A 12,760-nucleotide genomic window follows, 5' to 3' on the forward strand; every position below is an offset into this window, starting at 1 on the left:
AAAAGGGAGGAGGTATGAACAAGCCCAACACTTTACAGTTGCCTCTCAAATCATGTGTTTCAGTGTAAAACTCCCAACATATAGCTATAAAGTTAAAAAGCCACCTGTCACTTCCTCTTTTCTCCACCTATACCTCCAGTCACACCAAAAGTAAACCCCTCCTGATCCCAGTTCCACTTTAACTAAAGCCTGAGCAACTTATTTTGCATTCTCTTCCTTGGTTCATTCAAACTCTGGACTGCACACACCTTGGTGTCAAGAGTTTAACAAGTGCTTCAGACACAAAATATGTGAGGAGGTCCTCCAGCACACCAGTTCCTGTGACTGTGTGGATGAAGGTTTAAACTGGCATTTTGATGGACTCATCATCATGCCAGAAGTTACAGCAGTACTAGCAGGTAGGTTTATGAGCTGTTCTACCCCTCAGGCAAAGCTCATTCCAAGATCACCTCTAAATTAAAGAAACTTCTCTAGATAATGCACAGCCAGGATGGGTAATAAATATATCCTCCCTTTAATACCAGAACCAAAGCATGTCCTTGTTATGTAGAAACAGAATTTATTATCTTGTGTTATCTATGCATTCACCTGAAGAACAAGTGCCAAAACCATTTAATTAGAAAAATTTGAAATGTAGATGATTAGCTTTCAGGCTGTACCCTGAAGAAACATTATTTTAGAATCCTTATACTGGCTGTCAATATCACTGCTTTTTATTCTTTCAGCATGAAAGGTCTTTTTGTGCAAGCAAAATGCAAATGCCACACAATCTCCATTCAGAACATGGGTCAGGCCATTAGTACATGCTTCCTATTAGACAGAACCACATTCAGCCAGGACTGCTGACATAGGCCTGTGAAACTGCTTTCTCACCCTACTACCACATTTGCTACTTATTTGTAGGGACCTACAACCACGTGGCTTTCTTTCAGACTTGTATCCTTCTTAGGCAAAAGAGATATAGCACAGCCACTGTTGCCATGCACAGTACAGAACTGAAAGCCATTAGCACATTACTCATCTAAAAGCCACACCACAAGGTCACTCAACAGCTAAGAGAGAAAAGGCTTAGGTTCACTCTATTCTCTCTTCATCCCTGGGAGTTAGCTAAACCCAAATAAGATGATTCAAATTTCAAGTCAATTTTAACAGTACTGCATCAGGTTTATTAGCAAAACGTTACGTGCCTGAGATCCTCATCACTCAGTACCCCTATGGAAATCGAGCTCCTGCTCCACAGGAGGCAGGGGATGTGCACAGAGATAGAGCCCTGTAACACACCATCTGCTGAGCAGCTTCACACAAGAAACCTACCTCTGCTATGCATGTCAGGATAATCAGGCACAGCTTGCCACTGTGCAGCCGGTGCTCATCTGCAAAGAAGAAAAACAAGTCCTCCATGAGCCACACAAGCCTAGCAATGCTGAAGAGCAAGATAGCTGTTGCAGCAAAAGAAAAGCTCAGCTTGGAGATTCTTCATACTCCTCCTTCCTCCATGCTAGCTAATAGTCTACTCTCATTAAGCATCGCTCTCCGGCCCAGCCACTAAATCCCACCCATTTGTCACCAGTCTGCACCAACACCAAAGCTCTGGACTTGAACCTCCAACAGCACTGTAGCTACCTGCTGGGCTTCGATCCTGTTCAGTTTTACTTTCACAGATATTCTAAATACTGGGGTTAGTCCTTGTCTTCCTATCACAGCAGTAACACACTGTTCCCTCTCTAAGACAAAATGGAAAGCAAAACATCACCTTTACTGTAGGTTATGAAACAAGCAGCAAAGCTTTAGTAGACACACAGCAAGGTGTAGCAGAATGACTCCTGACATCAGGCTCAAAGTTCCAAGTTTTACCCCAATACTGAGAGACATGACCTACTTTGCTCTGTGTCAAACCATGAAAGAAGGAAGTCTACAAAGTCTTAGCATTTTAAGCCAAAAGAGTTTCACCCTGATCATGTTCCACAACTTCTTATTCATCTCACGGTGTCAAGCAGCTTTTGCCCTGAATGGCAATTGGTGGGCTGAAAGACTCACAAATAGAGGGGGACTGAGGCAGAAGAATGCAATTTTTATTTGGACTATTTAAAACTCTTTTCACTCAATTTTAACCTTGAAAGTCAAAACCTCCGAAGGTATATACAGTCCTAGAGTAACTTAGGACAGAAGAAAGCTCCGGTTCAATCCTTGCACAAAGCAGGGGCAGGTAAGATCAGGCATGTATATGGCAATGCACAAAAACAGACAGAATGGGCTCAGACAGCTGTTCTGTCTAGTTTGACACCTCCTGTTTTCTGTTCTATGCTGCTGAGGGACACACATTTACTAACAAGGTGTGCCCTGAAGTGTGCTGGTTTCATCTTGATGCACTAAGTAAGATGAAGAGGAATTTTGGAATCGGAGAGTTAAAAGTCTCTCCTATCTTCTTACCTCATCTAAAATGTTTAAAGTTTTATACTCCAGCAAAGCAGGAGAAATGGCCTCAAATAACTTTGATACACAAGAGTCCTGTTATTTTCATATTGTAAGGCTTCTCTGTATATTTCTGTAAGTGCTGCTACCACTTCTCTCTCTGGGGATGGTGCTGTAAAGGCTCCTGTTTCACACCAAGTGCTCTGCCTTCCACCAATGCGTTGTGAACATCATGCCATTTCCAGCAGCTATGGGGCATCTATGCAAGCAGTTACTCGCACAGACATTTTGTACTTTCACAGCACCCTTCATTAAAGGTACAAAGCAGATCACATCCTACAGGGTGGTATATCAGTATGAACCCTGTTTCACAAATGGGGGGAAAAATGCAGAGGTTTTGTTTCTCCCAAGGCAGCTGCCTCTGACTGACACAAGAGAGGAAAACAAGAGGAGGATCTAGCAAACAAAATCAATTAAATTATGCTCTTTGAGACAGGACCAAAACAGCTATCTAGTCCTGGATGTTGAACAAATCAGTCTCCCCTGTAAGTGTTCCCACATGCCTCAAGACACATGGAGTAGACTAGAGTTATTCATTCTTCTTCTCTTCTTGCTACACTGGTGTCACATAGAACCATAGAATGGCTTACGCTGGAAAAGATCTTTAAGATCAAGGAGTCTTTATGTGCAAGCACTGCCAATTCACCACTAAACCATGTCCCTAAGTGCCACATCTACCTGCCTTCTAAATACCTTCAGGGACCGTGACTAGAGCACTTCCCTGGGCAGCCTGTTTCATGCTTGGCCTTACAGAAGAAAAAAACTAGGTAGGGCTCCAATTACAATCAAATTATAAGGACAGGAATATACCCACTAGAATTAATAAGCACTGGATTGGAAGGCACACTTCTTTTAAATGATGGATCAGTGGAGCTCAATTGCCACATACTACTACCATGGTGGGAAGGAGATTGGGTCTGTCAGTCACACAAATTTCAAATGTTATACAAGCTAGAACCAAAGTAAAGAAAGAAACCTCAACTACTGTCTCATAACGTAATAAACTCATCCCTCACTGGCTTGTTTAGTAAGGATTCCCCTCTATCAGATTTCACTCCATCTGAAACTAATCCAGCTGAGGCCCTGTGCAGACTTTCCATGTTACGGTGACTAAGTGCAGAAGTTAAATTGAAAAACGTAAAATTGTTCCATCAGAGACTTAGATCAGCAAGACGGACCCTGAGAAAAGCAAATGAGAATGATTAGAGAGCTAGTAAGCCCTCCTCACGAGTGCAATCTATTAGAAATGACTAAGCAAAGATTGATGTGGTTTAGTTCAAAAGACAAAAGCGAGAGGAAACATGAAAGCAGACTTCAAATACATAAGGGTTGACACAAAGAAGAAAGAAATAATTCATTCTCAATATCTATCTTGGAGAAGAACACTAGTAATTTATTTAAATCACAGCAAAGAATTTAGGAAGCACATGAAACTCTCTCACAACAAGGACAGTTAAACACTGGCATAGATACTCTGAAAATGATGTTCCACTATCAGTGTCTGCACCCAACCTGTTAGCAACACCTCTGAAAAAAGATACAGGTAAATCTGATTCTGCCTTAGTTTTCAGTAGTTTTGTAGTTTAATCCCAGATGGCAACTAAGTACCATGCAGCTGCTCACTCACTCCCAATGCTTCCCACCTTCTTCCAGTGGGGAGGAGAATGGGAAAGAAAAGTTAAACCGAGTGAGATAAGAAAACATTGACAAAATACAATAATAGTAATTATAAGCAGAGTGAGAGAGAGAGTAACAGAATCCAATAGAACTGAGCAATGCACAATACACTTGCTCACAGGCTGCTGACCCATACCCAGCCCATCCTGAACAGCAAGCAGCCCCTTCTGGATACCTCCCCCAGTTTAGACACTGGGCATGACACTCGTCAGTATGAAATATCCCTTTAGCCAGTTCAGGTCATGTATCCTGGCCATGCTCCCTCCCTGTTTTCTGTGCACTTCCTCACTGGCAGAGCATGAGCCACCGAGAAGTCCTTGACATACGGTAAGCACTGCTTAGCCAGAGCCAAAACACCAGCGTGTTATCAACATCATTCTCACACTGAACCCAAACTCACAGCACTGTACCAGCTGCTAAGAAGAAAACTAACTCTGTCACAGCAAAAATCAGGACAGGGATGCACTAGATATTTTCATTAAGTCCCTTTTGGTCCTAATTTTAATTATTCATTTTTTCCTCAACTAGCTTGCTTACTGAACAAGAACAGGACAGCCAAGTACAATTTCACTGCAAGCCAGTAGGCACAAGGAAACTCTCCTGCCTGCTCTCTTATTCAGTGCCAAGCATTCATGAAGTTCAGTAATTCATGTATCACAATCTCTGCAGCTATCGTCCTATTTTTGTTCAGTTTTTACGTCTAACTTAACAGCAAAAGTCGGTAATGGGCTGAAAAACGGTGCAAAGATCACCTGTTATGTTCACACCACAGTCTTGCCCATACAATCACTGGGCAAAACAGCACCCTTGAGTACCTTGAGCAGGAGATGAACCAATACTTCAACTCCAGCAAGCTGAAATTAACCCCCACAAAACTACAGGAGCAGCAAAAAGCACAGCATAGAAAGATATCTTCTCAAGCAAATTACTGCCAGTACAGTGTAAGTTGCTCCTGTCCTCTTTACAATCATAGAGCTCCCTGCTTAACCATCAAGTACCAAAAGACAAAGGAAATATCTCCTCCTAATGCTGAGCTTTGCCTCCTGGGCCAGCTTCTAAGTGTTCTTAAAAACACAGTTCTCTGGTGCATGACTTCCCCTCTCTGACAGATAGCTGGGAATCAGATATGCTCACACCTCCTGCATATGGACAGGTTTGGTTATTAGGTACTATCATTATTATTACATTCTTTTCATACTTGACATCCCTCCTGTCAGCATTACATCTCCCCCAGTCTCCTAACTCTTCATCTAGCACTAAAAATCACTTAATTTTCTCAAAAGGTGAAATCTTCATTCCTTTAAGGGGACTCCAGTTCACCTCTGTTTCTGAAGTTAGTAGACATATTCTTGTGCCCTCCTGACTTCCAAAAGCACTGTTTCCTGTATCCACAGACTTCATTTACCTTTTGTGTCCTGCATCACAATCGAGCTGTACTTCAAGAAGGTTATCAGCAAGTTGCTGGTTTGCACATCAGCATCCAAAGGCAGCTCTGCAGAGCTTATAACTGGAACAAAGCAGATAAGACATGTTTACTCTACACAAATACAAGAAATAACTATACAGAGAACAGAGACACAGACTCACAGATCTGGGGTAAGAACAGCTTACTTGCAGGACCACCTGACCTCCTCCTGCTCCTTCATGACCACCCAGAAAAGACTTGTACCACACCCTCAGAGATCATTTCTCCTGCTCCAAGCACAGGCTCTGGTTAAGAAGTGATATCCTTCTCTGTCCTGCCCCCACTCCTCCCCTAAGGGGTTTCAGCCTGCTGTTTTAGCCGTCATCAACATTCCCAACCCAGAGAACTGAAGATATTTGCACTGATATCCGATTAATTCTTGCAAGCAGCACGGATAACATGCACACCATTCTCATTCTGGAAAGAGACATGCCCAGCAAAGGCCCTTTGTTTCAGCAATTTTGGAATTTCAGTTCCAAAAGATCCACATCACTTCCATTCTTCCCTCCAACAGCAGTCTCTCTTCCAGAAGAACACGAGACATAGCATAATTATTGCATGACAAAAATGGTAGAAAAGGGAGGCAGAAAGAGCAGTTTTATAAAAATCAAGAAGCAAAAGCAGTCACAGCTTGTGCTAGATACATCACAATCCAGCAGGGAGTAGAAATGTACTTTCCATATCTGCAGTTCACTGGCATTTCTCTAGGACACCAGCTGTACTTTTGACACCTCAACAGTGGACATCATCTGCCTTAGACTTCACAAGAAGCTATGTTGATTCCTCAGCTAATTGCACAATATGCCTCCTGCTCACTCGCCATGTACTATCTGAAGCACCAAGTTTATGAGCTGTCAAACCTCCACCATGTGACTGAGCCACAATTTTACTGATGACTGAGCCCAAGCTGTCCTAAAGGGCCATTCTCAGCCTTCCCATTCAGAAAGCTTTACGAGAAATATTGAAAGGGAGGAAAAAGATAAGTGGGAAAAATGCAGCATGCATTTACCTGCAGATCCTGCCAGATAAATCTGGTATCAAAGATAAATTAGTACAGGCAAAAAAAAACCCCAAAACCAAAAACCCAAACAAAAACCTGATGAAGCTAGTCTAGAAGAACCTCAGTAAAGCACTTAATACAGTTCTCTACGAAAAATTGAAAGTGAAGCAGATAAGTGAGAACCAACAGATAAATTTAATGTACATCAAAGTTCTGGCAAAGGAGAAACAATTAGAGAAACTATAAGTCTGAGAAGAACTTACTACTTGAATTCCTCAGGTGACACTTTTCTTTTTAGAGAGTGACTTGGACACAACAAGCAATCGCTTGCTAGTGAATCTGCCAATGGCAGAAAGTTGGGATATGTAAATGCAGAGGAGTATCAGACTGCACACAAAAAATGGGCTAAAAACACAGACGGATAATAAATACAAGATGAAATTCAACAACACAAGCCATAAGGTCAGGAATTCAGGGATATTTTTCCATGGCAAGCTTAGAGCTCATCAGCTGCAAACCAAATACCATGATACACTATCAGATCACAAGATGACAAGCTCCCAACATGAAGTGCTCAAGAGCATGGTTATACAACATACCCAGAAATCCACTTCCAGCAGAGACAGGAACACTAATGCCCTGCACAAGGTGCTGGTGAGAGGTCTCAAACACTGTGTATAATTACACAGAAACCATGTCCAAAAAGGATGAACTTAAAACTTGGGCAAGTTTAGAGGAAGGCTATTAGGTAGATCAGAGAAGCAGAGCAGCCTTCTTGTGAGACAGCAAAATACACAGGCAAGTAACCCAATTTATGAAAAAGAGCAATCTGTGTTCCAAAGGAAGGTTAAGGGCATGATAAATGGGTATGAATGGACAGGAAACACAGGTTGCAAAGTTGAAGATTTCTAACCAAAGAACAAGATGCTGAAAGAGACTCCCAACAAGAATTATTGGGAAACAAATTGAGTCAGAGTTTGATAAATTTAAGGGATTCTATGATGATATGCTTGCAAGCACAAGGCACTAGATTCAAGGAGTTAAGGGGACATAACACTACTGTTCTGGCTGCCTAAGAACTCAAACTCACAGGTTTTCACATGCAGAAGGTTCTAGGTGGCTTGAATTTACAATTGTCAGAAGGTTCTCTCTCTTCTCAAACTATAAAGATAGCCTAAGACAGGGGTCCCCTTGCACTGGAAACAGATCTGCAGACCACCAGGATACACATTATAAGACCTGTATTATCTCAAAATTTTCCATTTATCCTCAGGAATGCTCAAGGCTTTTCTTACTCACAAGGAAAGAAAAAGGTATTTATGATGAGACTGGACTTGACAAGAAGCAAGGAATTCCTCACATCTGATAGTTGCATGGCTAAGCTGGGGGCTCTGAGGGGAAGAAATTTGATCCTGTATGCAACTATTTTGGTTCAAAGAAAAGTCTGTTTTAACATACAACACCTTCCACAATTCAAGGCTTGTATCTCATAACTCTGTAATGAGGCAAGTCAGTCTTATTTACCCCTGGAACCAAGGCAAGGGCAGGCACAGAAGGAAGAAGGGGACAAACCAACAGCAAAATGCAGAATTCTTTAAGCTGAGCACTGAGAGGCCCCGAGCACAGCAGAGGTTTTCATGGAGTTCAGGACTATACAATTACCTCGAATACAAAATTGTAGCCCTTGGAAACAACAGGTCAAATAGATCAATGTAACCTTGCTGTTTGAACCACATCAAATAAATCATAATGGGGCTTTTAGCTTCTAAAGGTTGCACATCCCCAAGCATGAGCTGGTTTAGTCCAGTCTTGAAGCTCTGGGGCTCCCAACACATTGCTAACATGCCAGGTCTGTTGGCAAAGTCTGTACAGTAAGACTGGAAGCATTTTCACTCCCAATATTATGAATAGCTCAAAGATTTTAGCTAAAGTCTGAAAAAATGTATTTATATCCCCAGTGGGTCCTTCTGGAGCTGTTACAATGAACGTACTGAATGAATATTTAACAACAGTAAGCAAACTGACATTTAGATAACTATGGTGACAGGCACACTTGATTTACATATTATGGATCAACAGTTTCTAGCAAAAGTCTCATTTGAAAAAAAAGAAGAAATCACTCTGAAGAACACATCACTGCTCATCCTGGTTCATGCTACAGACCCTGATTTTTTTAACACACATCTTGAGACTTTACAAGGTCTTAATTCACACTATAGGCTAACAGCCAGAGAAATTTCAAACCAGAATACGAACTCATTTTCAATCCCAGTCAGCATAAAAGAAAAGCGTATGAAACCCATAGATGGATTTCTACATGTTACTGTAACTTGAAAACAGCCACACATTTTTTTTTAGATGCAGGAAAAAGAAAGCAATCTTTTCATTCCACAGCCAAAAAGCCTCTTGCTAACTTGCAGCCATAGGCAAATTTTGCAGCTGAGTTGCAAGACCTTAGAAAATGAGGAAAATTCTGACATATCTTGAAAATAACAGCAATACTAATGCACCAAACTAAACCAAGGGATGCAAAAAAAAAAACCACCTATCACTGAGAGTAAGGATCAGCAAGGCGACAGCAAATAAAGAATGCTTCCAGATGTAATTGCTGCACATTAGGATCAGCTTTTCTTAAATTTAGCAACATTACAAGCAGCAAGAAGCCTCGAACTTCACAAGATCATTGTCTCTGCTGAGAGCACAAATGGAAGTTTTGTTTTGATTTTGCTTTGTGTTTTGGTAAATTAAAAAAAGAAAAAAGAGAGTGCAAGCAAGCTGTATCGATGTAGGTAAGCACAAACCCTGTCAGTTGTATAATACGGTGTGTGGGTGGATACATTTGCAATGAACACGTTGAACAGAAGCCCACAAAATGCCTGTCCCTCCACAGCTTCTGTTATATGCACACAGAGACTTCAGACATAGGGGACTTTTTATCTGAAGCTTTTGTTAACCATGGTAACCAGATAGAATTCATCCACAAGGAGGATCATCCATAACTAGGGTATCAAATGACCTGAATAGCTGGCACAACTGAGTAACTCAGACTGCTTTTCCCCAGAAATATTTCCAAACTCTGCTCTATTCAAACCAACTCTGTTCCTTCATTAAACAACGCTTTCTTCAGCTCCAGAGGATGCCATTAAACTACTTGACAACAGTCATTTCACTTCTTCTCTTAAACTAGGCTATATCTATCCATACCTTTACCTGAAAGGGTTTTATTTTAAATTATTTCAAAGCATGTTTATGTGGACACATAACATTTCATTTAGAACAAAGATCTCAGGGTAAGCAGTCCATTACAAAGCCTAAAAGAGAAAAGGCAGTGAGAGGGAGGAATATTTCCACACCCAGATTGGATTCAAATCCCAATTAATTCAAATCTGAGGGCAAGTGCATTAATGACAAGCAGGAATCCACTGCAATTCTCCATAAATCTGTTCCAATGACAAATAATCCCAGGCAAAGGACCTGACACTAGAAATATTCATAAGTAAAAGCCTATCCAGAATAATTAATGGGCTGGGTGTATCTTCATGCAGATGTTGGGAGAGTACTGCGTTCAGAAGAAATATAAGCATAATTTCAGGAGCAATATACAAGGCAAAATAGAAATATGTTTGAGTCAAACCATCTTGCTCATGTTCAGTAAGGTAAGTCACTCCAGGAGGAGGCTACCAAGTTACTTCTACTCCAGACAGATCTCATTAATTGCCACTTTGAAAAAATGCTTTGCTAGTACTTTTACAGTTAATCATTTTTTCCCCCAGGAGATCATTATATTTCTTACCATCAGAAGAAGGTGGGGTGGTTCCAAGCGGAGTGACAGGTGTCATTGGAATTGGGCTTGTTGGTGTTGTCATCAGGCCCATTTCAGGATGGCTCTAACAGAAAACACAAATGCCCAAACATGCACAAGTCAATAGCTTCCTTAGGCACTAGACACACACATCTCTACTTCTACAGCTCCATGTTCTCCCACAATGGACATGACTAATGAAGTCCCAAGAAACTTCAGCCTCTCATTCAAATAGCCAGGCCATGCCTCCTGACCTTGAACATCTAACAAATAAACTGTACATCAATTTCTTTACTCCACAAAACATGAAAACACATCAGGAAGTGGTGGCTATCCCCAGCAGACAGAAAACATGCTCTTCCCAGTGCAGAATGGGAGAAGATTTGCAGAAGCCTACACAGTTCATAGCTTCTAAATCCCCCAAAAACAATCCAAGGATGTGCACCTGAAGTCTTCGGCCAAGATCCTTTCGCATCTCTTTCTAAAAGCAAATTCTCCTCACTCCTGCCCCCCACTTGTTCACAGTCAAAGATGATAGCAATTTATTACTTCCCTGTCTCACTATAAAGCCCAGGCACTGCAGGAAAAGAATGCATAACATAAATAACACTATCATTATCGATCCTCTCAGCTTCCATCAGTCAGTTACTCTCCCATTTCATCTTTGCTAATAGTTGCCTGCCTAATTACTGCTTTGACTTGACTCTTTGCAGGCTTCCAGATCTATCCACACTGGTGAGAGTGTAGGCAATCTGCCATGCTATTTTTGAGTCTGGCTGCCAAGCAAAGTGTCCATTTCATAGGGCAAGTTTTACATAAATGTATCATCTGCCTTTAATATATCATCACAATTTCAAAATAAAAGAAAGAGACAGAGCTGCTGATTTATGTTAGCTCCACAGGATTTTTCCAGAATTGGATATCCTCCACATCACCTTTGAATATCTCATTTTATGAGCAACTATAAATACATGTATTTTATGAGAAGCACAGATACACATACTACAACCCAAAGACAATTTTAAATCACTGCAAGTAGAGACTTAAACTTTAAAATCCAATTTTTCATTGCAAGTCTTACATAAGCCAGGTTTAGGTATGCTTCTGTAGATCTTGGTCTGGGGTTTACCTTCCTTCCCCCGAACAGTACCAGCAGTTGAGAGACAAGACTGCCACCCAGCAGCAAAACTGAGCATCCACACTGGTGAGCATACTGAGACCTTAACACTTCAGACATCCACACAACTCAATCCCTGCTCTTCCCGTGTACCACACAGCAGCAGGGAGCCACTCAAGCAGTGCCAAGCAATGGACACCAACTTAGGCAAGAGTATTCATCAGTTTTTATGAGGTTCTTTCAGCATGACATGACCTACCTTGCCCTCTCTTAAATGAAGAACATCAGGCCTCCTCTTCAATTAAAGCCATTAATCAGTGGCTGCTTCAGCTATCACTTTCACAGGTAACTAGCTTATCCTTTTATTTTTAAGAGCTTTTACTCAAGCTGCTCTTTTTCTGTACTACTCTTTTCCCTGCCAAAGGCCTCTCTTCCCTCAGGTATATCTCGACCACAGAAAGGCTTGAGATGGTACTACACAGAACTGAAAGAGCAGAAATCTGTCACAAGTGATAGGAATGAATAACCTGGGAAAAGACAGGCAGGGAACTTCAGCAAATTAACCATCTGTGAAACAGAAGCTTTCTTCAGAGGCAGTAGATCTGCTTATCAGACCTCTTCCATCACCATTAGTGTCAAGAGTCCCCAGAGGTCTCCTCTGTCATTCCAAGGGTCTAACCTGTGATGTATGGCTGCACTCTGAGGACCTGAAATAACTGGGGAAAGGTGTTAACTGTTTTGCAGATGTTTTTTCTCAGAGATTATCAGAATTACCTACAAACCAAAATTAAAAGCCTAAACCTAAAGGTTTTCCTAAACACAACAGGTTACCCTTTCAGCCAGCCACAGGACGATCACTAGCTCAGAAAGGCTCATCAACTGCATCCCAGCAATAATCACCTTTGCAAATTCACACAGGGTTTAGAAAAGCATCCAGAGGTCTGTGATCAGAGGTATGGAGCAGCCCACTGCTGTTCAGAAGGCTGCCATGACTGTTTCTCCATCATAAGCAGCACAAGGACAAGTGCTATGCTCCAGCAACAGGATCCCAAGCAAAAGGGGTTAGGCTCTCCACGGAAGTTTGAGCACTAAAGAGTATTTGATACAACAGTTGTCACATGTCAATTAGTCCCTAAGTGAACAATACCCAAACAGACAACAACATGTAGTCTGTGCACACCCATACAGGACAATTCATCCAGTTCTGGAGCAGGATCAGCCTCTTTC

General features: G+C 41.5%; 1 protein-coding gene across 2 annotated transcripts in view; it reads right to left on the reverse strand.

The window, feature by feature from the left end:
• LOC103802355 (chromosome unknown open reading frame, human C10orf76) overlaps window positions 1-12,760 on the reverse strand; it is a 51,869-nt gene that overhangs the window by 23,480 nt on the left and 15,629 nt on the right. For both annotated transcript variants that reach the window (XM_009074817.1, XM_009074818.1), the window contains 3 exons: window positions 10,408-10,501; window positions 5,555-5,656; window positions 1,315-1,373 (listed from right to left, as the gene is read on the reverse strand). In XM_009074817.1, the coding sequence (XP_009073065.1) occupies window positions 1,315-1,373; window positions 5,555-5,656; window positions 10,408-10,501 (255 nt within the window). The remainder of the gene's footprint in view (window positions 1-1,314; window positions 1,374-5,554; window positions 5,657-10,407; window positions 10,502-12,760) is intronic.

This window comes from Acanthisitta chloris, unplaced genomic scaffold (genome assembly GCF_000695815.1).
Source record: "Acanthisitta chloris isolate BGI_N310 unplaced genomic scaffold, ASM69581v1 scaffold10565, whole genome shotgun sequence".
Classification (NCBI taxonomy): Eukaryota; Metazoa; Chordata; class Aves; order Passeriformes; family Acanthisittidae; genus Acanthisitta; species Acanthisitta chloris.